Here is a 13330-nt window from a genome sequence, read left to right as displayed (position 1 = left end):
TATTTATGATTTTTGAATGATTATTTGCATTTTGAGTTACTCCCTTTAGGACTATGTACTTTGTAGAAAATCTATTTATAATATTTGGAGTCTGTTAGGTAGATTTAAGTGAGGAGGAACATAATTCTTTCGAGTATTAAGAATAATCAAACAGTGTCTACAAACCCAAAGTTTGCAATTTTCTTCCCCAAACCATAGACGCAGCCCAGTCCCTTTTAGGAATGCTTAAATAATTATTTTTACAGTTTTGGCTTTCTTTAGACATGGCTTAGGGATTCAGTCTTGAAGTGAAATGAATCTTTCAATACCAGATGTGGTCCTTGGCTCTGTATCTTCAAGCTTTTTTTTCTTTTTTTGCAAAATGAGAATCACTTCCTTGGGAAGTCTAGCTACCTACAGGTTACCTCCCCCTGCCCCAATTTATTTACTTAATAAATACGTACTGAGTCCCAGCTCTGTTTAAGGTCCTGTGCTCATGTCTGGAGACATAAAAGAGTAAAAGAAACACAGACCTTCAGCCTGACTCTTGGTTATTTATGAAGATAGTGTCTACAAGAAGTATAGACAAAATGCAAATATGCAAGGTAGGAGCAATGAATTCTGTCTGGAGTAGGGAAGATGGGACAGAAGAATGTTTCTCAGAGGAGGAAGCATTTAAGTTGGTCCTTAAGAGATGGGTGAGATTTGGTTCAGGAGATGGACTAGGGAAGGGCTTTCTAAGCTCGGTCATAGCTGCAGGGGACATGCGAGTTCTGGGTTTTTCTAAATTTAGAAACTGGCCAGCAGGCCAGCAGGACTGAATGTAAAGATTTTGAATGGCGTAATAGGAGAGAAAGTCGCAAATTGGGCGCCAGATCACAGGACTCAATGCCATATACTTTTTTTTTTCCCTAGCAACTTCTGCTGATCGCTTTTACCGAATAGACAGATCTCAGGTAAGCCTTCTTGAGCCTATTTGTAAGAGTGAAAAATTGCCAAATCAATAGACTTTATTCGTAGCTAATCTTGTACATTTTTCTAGTGTAAACCCTAAAACATGTACCAATTCCAGAATGGTACTCATAGCCTAAGTTACGAGGTTTTTTTTTGTCTTCACACATCTTGTGATTTGTGGACTCAAGATTTGACCTTGGAATTGAGGCCCAGAAAATAACTAGGCCTATAGATGTTATCACCAACCTGCACTCTAAATTTTCTTGCACACTGCCACCTTTACTACTTCCTAGCTCCGTTTTATGGCTTTTTAGGTTTATTTTGGTTAGCAAGTTTGACAGCCCAGGTGCATATTTATGCTACTTACAACTCATCACTTCCCAGAGTTCCATAATGAGAAAAAAAAATGCTTCTGCCCAATGATAATAAGTGTTCCTGCTGTCCAAATTCTCCTGCAAAAAAGAGAAAGGAGAAGAAATAATAATACAGTATGGAACCCAGCAATAAAACCGGTTGTTAATCATGCCACTTACCTCTGGCCGGATCCTGGGGGTCCAAGTCCAGCTTAATCGCACGAGTCATGCTGGACCAAGCCCCGGGTGGGGTGTTCCTTCTTTGACAGTATTTGGGAAGAAGAGGCAAACCCATCTCTGGTTATTATCTGACGAGATCCCAGTCAAGTAGGAATCCCAAACTAAGAGGGATTCACCTCTTCCTCTCACCAGCCTCTTGCTGCCAGGTGGCTTCAGGGATGCATGTCCACTGGTTGGGCCTCTGAAAACACACTGTGGTCTTTTGATATGTCATAGACTTTCATTACCCCTCAGGACCAAGGGTGCTTTGTTTTGTCCCTGATCAGGTGATAGACTTGAGAATCCTATCAGTCCTCTGACAGACTTCTTTTTCTTCCTTAGGAACATTTGCACTTTGTGATGGAGATCTCCCAAGACGAGATTTTTATTCTGGACCCAGATATGGCGTTGTCACAGCAGGCGGGGACACCTCCGGGAATGCCCGACCTGGTGGTGGAGCAGGCCTCGGGGTGAGCGAGCCCTTCTTTGGTGATGCGGTAGGGAGGCTGACCGCAGGGCGACATCCGTGTCTGACGTGGCTTTTCCCTTGACATTTCCAGGGACATCGAGCTATCTTAAAATACAGCTTTTCTTGCTGTGTTTCATTAGCGTGTAGGATAACTGGTTCCATTCTACGTTTGTCTTTTGAATGGCTGCAGAGAATTACTCTTTCCCACCAAGATTTGTACCATGTCTGAGCCTTCTTTATCCGCCACAGCCACACTTCTGACCAAACTATAAAGTACTAGTGTTTGCATGTGTGCATATGTAGCTACAATGCTTGTGTTATCCAAAGGAAAATGGGCACAGGTGGTTTTTGACTTTCCTTTTCCCCTCCCCCACTTCCTCCTCCTTTTTTGCTATGTCCAGGCGGCCTGAGACATAGATGGTATAATAATAACTATGACGTATCAAGCACTTATTCTGAGCCACATACGGTCCCAAATGCCTTTCTTATATCCCTACCACCCCTTCACAGCGACCGAATCATAAGAAGTGCTCTGGGCTTATTTCCTGATCTGTAGAATGGAAATGAAGCCAACGCAGAGAATTGTTTGAAAATTAAATGAATTGATACATGTGAATTATTAGGATTGTTCTTGGCACTTGGTAGACGCTCACTCAGTATGATGTTATTACAGTGATCGTCGCCATCCCTCTCCTGTGGTAGTGCCCCTGCACCTCTGGTACCAGTATTACCCTAAATCCACACATAACAGCCCTGACACTCAGAGGGGTCTTCATCTCTGCCCGTATTGCACAGAAAATGAATGGCAGAATTGACATCTGTTCCCACCCAGGTGTTACGCTAAAGCCCATGCATTTAATCACTACGTTGAACCACCAGAATATTATTAGGCTTTCTAGGTTATTTCAGCAATTCCAAAATATTTATTTAGAGAACTTTTTAGGCACCAGCTACTAGTCTAAGCACTTGGGAAACAACAGGGCAGAAATTTAAAAAAAATGAAAATTTCTGCCCTTGTAAAGTCTGATGAACTTTGATGTCTTACTGGTATATGAAGGTCAAATAGTTAGAATCAGGATTTCCCTGGAAAGTGCACACACACACGCACTCAGATAGCATGCATTCAAATAGCATTTGCAAATTGTATACACACGCACACGTATATATTTGTATATATGTATATGTAGACATGTTCACTTGACGTAACCTTATGCCTGTTTACTCCTCGGCACTAATTTATTTGGCCATTGCTGCCATCTCTGAATATTTCTCACTCTGCCAGCTGATTTCAGTGATATGTATCAAGTCGAGAGAAGACAGAGGTGGCAGGATGGGGTGGTATATGGCTGTGTTGAGGAAGCCAGAGCTAGTAATCTCAGATATGTATCCCTGGGTGTCCCAGAAGGTGGTGGAAAAGCCCGTCTTCACAGTCCGTGTCTGCAAATCCAGCCTCTCCGCTGCGGGGAAAGCAAGTGAGATGCTGGGTCCTCCTGTAGGAGCAGAGTCTCCCTGTCTCCTTGCCCAGCCCGATCTTGGCTGCTGTCTTTGATCTGGCAAAGAGTGAACCCGCTCTGGCTCTGCCACACTCGCGCTGCTCTTTGTCCTCTCTCCGTATCAATTAAAGGCCAAAAGAAAAGGCTTTGTCCTGGGTTAATCCTCTGTTAGCCCTAGCTCCAAAAATGAAGTAGCCCAAAGTAGCTTGAAAATCCATTAGAACTTCAATCAGTCCCTTTCTTATTTCTGATCAGTTGCCCCTCCTGGAAATGAGCAAGGACAGGAAAAAGCAGTGAAGATGGATGGGCTTTGTTATTTCCTCATTTCCATTTCTATATGAGGTTCCATTACTTCTTATTTACATCACATTTGAAATTACTTAATCTCTTTTTAAAGATTTTATTTCCTTATTTGAGAGAGAGCATGCACATACCGAGAGAGTGATGCGGGAGAAGCCGATTCCCCGCCAAGCCGGGAGCCCAATGCCGGGCTTAATCCCAGGACCCTGAGATCATGACCTGAGCTGAAGGCAGATGCTTAAGGGACTGAGCCCCCCAGGCGCCCCTAAAATTACTTCATCTTGAAAGGCAGTTTTCTCATCTGTAGAGGGCAGAAGCACACAAACAGTTCATGATACTTGAGAAAATTAGAGTAAGTGTGAAGAAGTAACTAGCAAATACCCAATAAAGATCAGCTGCCCATCGCACACTGAGACTAGAATCATCTTGAGACAGAGCAGAGGAAGTCCCGTGCTGGCTTTGAAGGTCTAAACGCCTGGTGCCCTGCTTTCTCCCAGAATGTCCGACTGGTGGAACCCCGCCCTACGGAAGCGCATGCTGAGCGACAGCGGGCTGGGAACCGGAACTCCGGAGTATGACGACTCAGATTTGAGAGATTTCAGCCACTCCCGCGTGCTACAGTAAGAGCGCTCTCTGTCCCTTCCCTGTGCACCCCTGGCCCCTGCGATCCCGGGGAGAGGACTGCTCGGTACCTCACAGCGGGGCTGGGGGTCTCTATTCAGTGGTGCTCCCGCTGTCTCTTGTGCTTCCCCATCTTATTCCCTTGGCTCAGTTTTCCCAGCCCCAAGCTCCTGATGGAGCCTCACTTTGCATTTTGGGTATCTAGAAATACTTTGAACCTCACCAGTGTTTGCTTTACTGGAATCCGGGGTTTACTGGCTGTCCCTGTGTTTGCCACATGGCAAAGACATGCATGACAGAGATCATGAAGACTTTGGAAGGGACAGGGTTTTTTCATTTGTGGAAACATCTCCGCTTGCTGTTACAATTCTGTTTCACGGGTCTCCAGGCCTGTGGTACAGTCAGATGGTTTTGTTGGCCGAAATGGAGACGCTTCTGTGACCCAGGGTCTCTGGGTAAATGATGCAACGTTTGTTTCTAGATGGGAATAGGGTGGGTGTGTTTTCTTCTGAGGTCTGACCGTAGTCAGAAAGGAGGATGAATGTTGGAGTTTTTGCGACAGTGTTACAACATTTACATCTGGGGACTCTTTTCTCCCTGTGATATTTCCCTGCAAGAGCATATTCTAGGTGAGGTCAGTGGTCATGGATACACTCTTTCAGCCCATCTCAGAGGCTGTGCAAGTTTGTTGCAAATCATGATATAGGCTCATTTCCAATCCTATCCAAGGTCCTAATTGAATAGGGATGATGGCCTTGTTACTGTACAGTCTTACAATTTTTATAAAATAAAAGATTAAGAGTCTTAGAAGTCTAGGGTTAATCAAAGATCCCTTGTTTCTAAAGGAAAGACCACAGCAATTTTGGAATGATGAAGGGGGGAAATTGAGAAATCTGGAGCTAAATATTTCATTGGTGGGAAGGTTCCTTGGTGGGAAGGTTTGCCAGGGGCAAAAGGCGACTTCGTTTAATTGCTTCTCTGTACTCTCTCTTATTTTGTTGTGTGAAGAGTAGAAAGGAAAAAGTTAATTACTGTCGATTTTCCTTTTTAATCAAACCAAGTTAGATCTTGATCACATTTTGATTACTTACAACTCAGGGTATTTTTCCATTTCTTTTTTTATATAGAATTGATGCTTGTGAACCACGATGAGTCAGCCACCCCACTGATGGCTAAAAATGTGACCATCTAGCTGCGGGCAGATTTATTTGATAATTAGAGTTTAGACACAGACATAGAAATTATGCCTAGACAAACCAGATGAGTATTGTAGTTGTTCTTACACACAAGCTATTTCCAAAGAGAGTGATCTCACTCTGGTTTCCTGTTCCCTGGTTTTCTGCATGGAGTATATTAAAGTGTATATCATGATATACGAAGTGACAGTTTCCAAGGTAGTAAATATTCTTCCCAAATCACAAATAAACATACTACTTTCTGTAACAGCCAGGTTCTTAAAACTCTCTGTAAAAATCAACTCTTATTTTTCATTTGGATTATATTATCCTTTCAGAGATTTCTCTTAATTTTTTATTGATCTTTACTTGCAGCCATCAGTTGTCTTGCTCATTTATACCACCTTAGCTCTAGAGCAAATAACTTTAAATTTTATTCCTGCCAAGTAGCACTCAAACGCTCATCCCTAGCCTTTGAGTCTGTCTAGCTGAATCCCTGCACATCATGGAATAGAGACAGGTCATTCCCCCAGGGTCTGCCTGAGTCCCTGACTCGCGGAATACAGGAGCATAATCAAAAAGTTGTTTTAAATCACTGAAAATAAGTAAGTACTGCACCCTACCCCAATTTGTCCATTAATTCTTTAATTTTTTTTATTATTATTGCTGTATCCATTGATTCCTTCGAAAGAACATCTCTATTTCCTTCAGAGATCACCTCTGATGCAAAGAGGTATAATTGCAATTATGGAATAATTCAGTCATGTAACACACAGATATTAATACCATGTTAGTAATAGTTAGTATTGATAGAATGTCTCCTACTTATTTTGTGCCAGAGCTGAATCGTCTTTAATTCTTTTAATGACTTTTAAATCTTGCCATTGCTTAACAGATGAGCAAATTGAGGCTTACTCAGTTTAACTTTTAAACTTACTGACTTAAAATATTCATCTTGGATGACGCAAGACAGCAAGAGTGGGAACTGTGGTTTGAGTCAGGTTGGCTTGACTTTTGACTTCATGCCTTTTCTGACCATATGGCACGATCTTCCTAAAGGGCTGCTGCAAAGGCAGGATGCCCACAGCCCTGTGGCCCAAGGAAAGTTTACATTGGCTTCTATTTCTTTTAGCATTTGTAAAGTGTCTGAGGAATCTTTTAAAAGAGATTGAAATTTTTTAAAAGATAGACATTTATTTTTACAAATTATGAAGTATATATTAAATGTGCCCCAATCAAAATAAGTACAAAAATTATTTGAAAGGTCATTTGTTTTGTTTCTTAAATTACACATATGAGCAAGGGGGCAGGGGAAGAGACAAGTAAATATAGAGTTCCCTGAAAGAGTTAAAAAGCAGAGATATCCTGGGCGCCTGGGTGGCTCAGTGGGTTAAAGCCTCTGCCTTCGGCTGGGATCATGGTCTCAGGGTCCTGGGATCGAGCCCCATGTCACGCTCTCTGCTCAGCGGGGAGTCTGCTTCCCCCTCTCTCTCTGCCTGCCTCTGCCTACTTGTGATCTCTGTCTGCCAAATAAATAAATAAAATCTTTAAAAAAAAAAAAAAAAGGCAGAGCTATCCTATGACCCAGCCATTGCCCTACTCAGTATTCATCCAAAGGATGCAAACATAGTGATTCAAAGGAGCACATGCACCCCAGTATGTACAGCAGCAATGTCTACAATAACCAAAATATGGAAAGAGCCCAGATGTCTATTGACAGATGAATGGATAAAGAAGATGTGGTGTAGATATACATATACAATGGAATAGTACTCAACCATCAAAAAGAATGAAATCTTTCCCTTTGCAATGATGTGGATGGAACTAGAGGATATTATGCTAAGCAGAATTGAGTCAGAGGAAGACAAACACCATATGATTTCACTCATATGTAGAATTTAAGAAACAAAACAGATGCACATAGGGGAAGGGAAGGAACAATAAAATAAGAGGAAAACAGGGAGACAAACCATAAGAGACTCTTAACTATAGGGAACAAACTGAGGGTTGCTGGAGGGGAGGTGGGTGGGGGGTGGGGTAACTGGGTGATGGGCATAAGGAGGGCACGTGATGTAATGAGGACTGGTTATTACTTGCTACCAATGAATCACTGAATTCTACTTCTGAAACTAATAATACTCTATATGTTAGTTAAATTGAACTTAAATTTAAAAAAATTTTAAAAGAGGCAAACACCAAGAAACAGACTTCCTAACTATAGAGAACAAACTGATGGCTACCAGAAGGGAGGTGGGTAGAAGTGTGGGTGAAACAGGTGATGGGGATGAAGGAGGGCACTTGTGATGAGCACCTGGTGTTTATGGAAGTGTTGAATCCCTATATTGTACATCTGAAGTTAATTTTACATTTATGGTAACTAAGTGGACTCTAAATGAAAACTAAAAAATTTAACGAAGGGCACTCATGTGCCAAACACCCTGATATATTATGTTGTTTTATGTTATTATTCTCATTAGGTCTTTCTTTCCGTCCATAAACAATATACAGTAACATACAAATATATATTGTTTTATGGACTTTTTGTTTGTATTCTCTTTCTGTTTTTCATTACCTGTATTGAATAATGTATACACTTTTCAGAATTGCCATTTCATTCAACGGTTGTATTTTTTAAATGTATTCATATTGATATATGTAGTTTTGTTTTTTGGTTTTTTTTTTAAAGATTGTATTTATTTATTTGACAGACAGAGATCACAAGTAGGCAGAGAGGCAGGCAGAGAGAGAGGAAGGGAAGCAGGCTCCCTGCTGAGCAGAGAGCCCGATGCGGGGCTCGATCCCAGGACCCTGGAATCATGACCTGAGCCGAAGGCAGAGGCTTTAACCCACTGAGCCACCCAGGCGCCCCGATATATGTAGTTTTTAATGAACTCTGATTGGTATAGAATATTGCATCATTAATACTCCATAACTTATTTCTGCATTTTGATAGCGATTTCTAATATTTTATGATTTAAAAAATTCAGGGAATCCCCTGCTGCGTGGTTCCTGTGTTGCAGGGTGTATGTGAAGTTTCAACTTTGCTTAATATTCCCAGCAGGAATATGAAAAATAAGTGTGGAAAAAAAGGCCTGAAAAAATATGGTAACATTTTAGGTACAACCGGCATCTGCTGCTTTTAGCTTTAAAGCCCCAGTCAGCTTGGAGATAGGGAAAGTCCAAGTTTAACATCATGTTCACAATATTAAAGAACCCACTATATAAAAAGATCAAAAGGAAAATTTTAAATTCTTGAACAGAAAATAACTATCAGAGTCTGCAGAAAACCACTAAAGTCTTACTCACAGGATGATTTATGACTCTAAATTCACTTATCAAAGGAAAAATGATTCATACAAATAAAGCATTCAGTTTGATAAACTGGAAAAGGAGTTCCAGAGTAGGAAACAAAGAAACAAGAGGGAAGAGGAATAGCAAAGACAGAAAGTACGGATGAGGTGAATAAAACAAAGAAATGATTAGCTGAGACTAGAATGTTAAAATATTGATTCTCTAATAAAAAGGCGGGTAAGAGACAAAATCTTGCAAAGACGGACTTTAAAAATAGTAGATACAGGAAACAGAAAGGAATGTAACTGCAGTGCTTTACTGTCTCATTCTTCCTCCACGGGCCCTGGCCTGCACCTGCTTAAGGTGACCCTTTCCCCTCCAAACTCCAAATGACCTGGGGGTCTCCTCAGAGTTGTCTCCTCCTTTTAACTTTTATTTCTAAGATCCATTACCCTCCCTTCTGCTTCAGGGAGAGTGAGGTGAAATGAACAAATAGAATTAGATTTCTGTTATTACTGGAACTGGTTACCTTTTGTAACTCCATTTAGATACACTATAATTTTATGAAGAAGGTATAGATAGTCCAATTATACACAGGTCCTCTAGGAAAGAGCACCATTCCAAAGAAGGATGTACAACACGTGTAGGGTCTTCAAAACCTGTGAACATAATAAAAAATAATCTTGAAGAACCACTTTTGAGATAAATTGATGAGAGGTGGTTGACTTATATTGCTACTGCTAGAGCCATAATGAATTTGTCCTTAGGTGCAAAAATGTTTTCAGTGTTTGAGAAAGTTCTACTTAAAATAATATGATTCTGGAAACACATTTGCTTTCATCATTAATTATACCACCAAAATTAGTGACAAGGCTGTATTTCATTTTGGCAGAAGATTTGTAAGGGAGGAATTAACTGAAATTTTAGCAAGCAGAATCTCAGTCCTAAGGCAGACTTTTCTCAACTTCAAGATCTAGGAGATTAAAAAAAAAAAAAAAGCACTGACTAAAAACTCTAGTATATTCTTAACAAGTTGTTTTTTGAGAAGGACAGACTTAACCTGAGTCAGATGGGTTAAGGGAAAAAAGGTAAAGGGACTGAGAGGGATTTAGTTTCTGAAAAAGAATAATCTTTTTTAGTTCTTTTTGTTTTATTTTGTTTTATGTGAAACTCCCAAAACTGACTGAAAGAGATACACTTTTTCTTAGTGTCTCCAAATCCTGAATCTGAAAGAACTAGGATAAAGGTCACATAGGTTAAAAATAGAGTACCTTGCCATGGTACTGAGAAAAGGGGGAAGAGTGTGGAGAACCACCCGAAGGCAAACATTCCTTCCAGACATCTGTGTCTAGACAAGTTTCTGTTAGCTGATCAGCTAAGCAGGGCTAATGGAGTTATATGATAATGGAGGTATATGATCTGTAGTCTCTAAGAGATTATGTTATCAAAAATCAAACTATAATGTATCTGGTCTGATCATTTTCATTGGGATTCTAAGAAACAGATTGAGTCATTCAGTTAGTCATTCATGTATCGAGCAAATAAATATCGAGCACCTTCTAGGTAGGAACTGTGAATCTTGTATATATATATATATGTAAACACTCCCACACACCTAGACACTAAAGATGTGAAGCTCAACAAGAAATTACTATTGCCTTTGAAGAGCTTACATTCAAAGGGGAACTAGTCCACAAATCAATTTTTAGAGTTCTCGCTGCTAAGAGCTGTAATGGATAGATGCAGAAAGTGTTCTGGAAACAAGAGGAATAGAATTTGCTGCTTCCTCCAGATTTCAGTTTTTTGTTTTTATATGAAAAGAATGAGTATGTAATGAAATAATGAAAATGTTAGCCTCAAAGGAAAGAGGCTTTTTAAGGACTCCAAGCTTATTTTCTTCCACCTTTGTACATGAGCAGATAAGTATCTGCTTGTCATCATTATATAACCAGAAAGGCTCCCCGAATAATTGAATGTACTCAGTACTCAGTTTAGCATCACTCTACACGATGCGTGCTTAAGGAAGTTTGTACAAGTAGCAAGTTATTTAGGGATATCCGAAATACCTAATAGTACTTTAAAAATTGACTTTTTTAGATAGTCTAAAATTCTGAACCACCATATCAAGAAGATAATCCTGAAACCGCCCCCTTCCACAAACTCAGTCACTCTCAGAGTGAGGAGGAGTAAGAACTTCAGACTCCCCTCTTGTCTTCAACTGTTACCCTTACCCAGTTTCTTCCGGAACATTCGGTGATGGCCTGACTCTAATAAAAGGGATAATTGTGCTTATCGTCACAGCTCCAAGTTCTCATTGGGAGGACAGACCACTGGGCAGTGATTGGGAATATCCTTTAAACATCACAGTCTGATAAAAGGAAGAAAATTAATCTTCTTAGTGAGATGCGGGTTTTGCTGGAATCTGTCTTAAAGATGAAATCAGTACTGTCAGGTTGGAGACACAGTCCCTTGCATCTGTTCCACTAAGATAGTTGCTTCCCATCCTCCTTACCTTTGACTGGTCTATATCTTGTTCTCCTTACCTAATCACTGAAGCTAGAAGAGCCCCAGTTTATCTGACAAACATCTTCCTTTCTTCTTTTTCTCCCTGCTTCACCTCCCTCCCATTGTTACCCGCCCTATTTAGCCAAGCACACAATACTCTGTTCCTTTGGGGGTGCAGAATACTTAATAAGAAATTTTGCCCTATTCTTTCTATAATTGCTCTTCAAACAGTGATGCATAGGGGGGCCCTAAACCTTTTAGTCAGATACGGAGTTCCATTCCCAAGTTCAGTCAGGGGCAGCACCAGAATAGAATTCTTGAGATATCAGATCTCAGTTTGACCCACTTGAAAGAAAAATCTTGTCAGGTAAATAAGCTCTAATATTAAACATTCATTTGATTTAAAAGGATGTCCAGGGATTCTGCCTTCCCATCTTTATGAGTTCAAGTTTGGTCGGTGATTACAACATGAGGAAATATTACCGGAAGGGCTCTCTCTCTTCATTTGTAATGGGTGTGATAGCCTTACCTGCTCACACTGGAGGGACATGGTAAATGAGGGAAAGTTGGTCAGATCCTTCCTTAAAGCGTCTGAGTTCCTTGGATGGACAAACTGTGACCCTCGCTCTATATCTGCAGTAATTTGCGCCATAGCTGGTATACCAGGTGTCTAGGGAGGCAGGCTTCTTGGATGAATGGATGAACATGGGATGGTAGAGAGAAGTTACTCTGTCAAATGAAAATAGAGATGTCTATTTATAATACTGCAGCAAACTCAGTTCTAATCACACACACACAAATGTAACAAAATGATCCATTAAATGTTAGACGTGTTTGTTAGGCTCTGGAATCCATTTATTTATTTCAAATTTTAATATAGGTCTGTTTGACCCAGGGAATTTACATTATAATAATACAAATGCCTTGAATTCCCTCCCTCAGAGAGAGGTTGCTGTTTTACAAGTGGGAAAGTAGAAGGCAACGTTGGCAAGTATAGAGAATTGTAGGCATGGATGATAAGCACAAAGGTGAGATGGGGACAGGGGGTGGAGGGGAAGAAGCCCATCTAGAACACTGAGCGTTGAGATGCCAGCATGTTCCGCATGTCAGATCTCTGGATTAGATAAAAAAAGTTGAATACTTGAGGAGGTTTCGGATGTTCTTTGGGTGGAGGAGAAGAGCGTTGGCAAGGGGAAACCGTAAACCATCAACAGTTTATGGATGAAAAAGAACTCCAGGATTTCCTGAGGATTTCCAACCCAAAGAGACAAGACAGAACTGGAGCATGAGGAAATACGGAGGCAAGATGTGCAGAAGGAAAACACTTTTCTTGAGTTCCTTTCATAAGCCCTTAACAAGCATGGAACAGCAGAAGGGCCTCTCAGGAAATTCTCAGAGTCTTCAACAAGACAAAGGAGATTTCTCTCTCCTTCCAACAACACATTCTGCCTTAGGGCATTAAGGAAAGCTAGTCCAAAGTGACAGTCTTTTGTGACGAAAGCACTTAGACACCATTCTTTTCTTTTGTGTGTGTGTGTGTATTTTTTTTTATTATTTAATTTCTTTTCAGTGTAACAGAATTCATTGTTTATGCACCACACCCAGTGCTCCATGCAATACATGCCCTCCATAATACCCACCACCAGGCTCCCCCAACCTCCCACTCCCCGCCCCCTTCAAAACCCTCAGATTGTTTTTCAGAGTCCATAGTCTCTCATGGTCCACCTCCCCTTCCAGTTTCCCTCAACTCCCTTCTCCTCTCCATCTCCCCATGTCCTCCATGTTATTTGTTATGCTCCGCAAATAAGTGAAACCATGTGATAATTGACTCTCTCTGCTTGACTTATTTCACTCAGCATAATCTCTTCCAGTCCCATCCACGTTGATACAAAAGTTGGGTATTCATCCTTTCTGATGGAGGCATAATACTCCGTAGTGTATATGGACCACATCTTCCTTATCCATTCGTCC

At 40.8% G+C, this 13330-nt stretch overlaps 1 protein-coding gene across 1 annotated transcript in view; it reads left to right on the top strand.

Moving 5' to 3' along the window:
* Positions 1-13330, top strand: part of DGKI (diacylglycerol kinase iota) — a gene marked incomplete at its 5' end in the record, with an annotated part of 432789 nt that overhangs the window by 353749 nt on the left and 65710 nt on the right. Inside the window, 3 exons of the mRNA XM_080818743.1 lie at positions 895-935; positions 1848-1975; positions 4265-4387. Of these exons, the coding sequence (XP_080674869.1) occupies positions 895-935; positions 1848-1975; positions 4265-4387 (292 nt within the window). The remainder of the gene's footprint in view (positions 1-894; positions 936-1847; positions 1976-4264; positions 4388-13330) is intronic.

Source organism: Martes martes (assembly GCF_963455335.1).
Source record: "Martes martes genome assembly, chromosome: 11".
Lineage (NCBI taxonomy): Eukaryota > Metazoa > Chordata > Mammalia > Carnivora > Mustelidae > Martes > Martes martes.
Note: the sequence above shows the minus strand (reverse complement) of the source record. Positions and strands in the feature narration are given on the sequence as shown.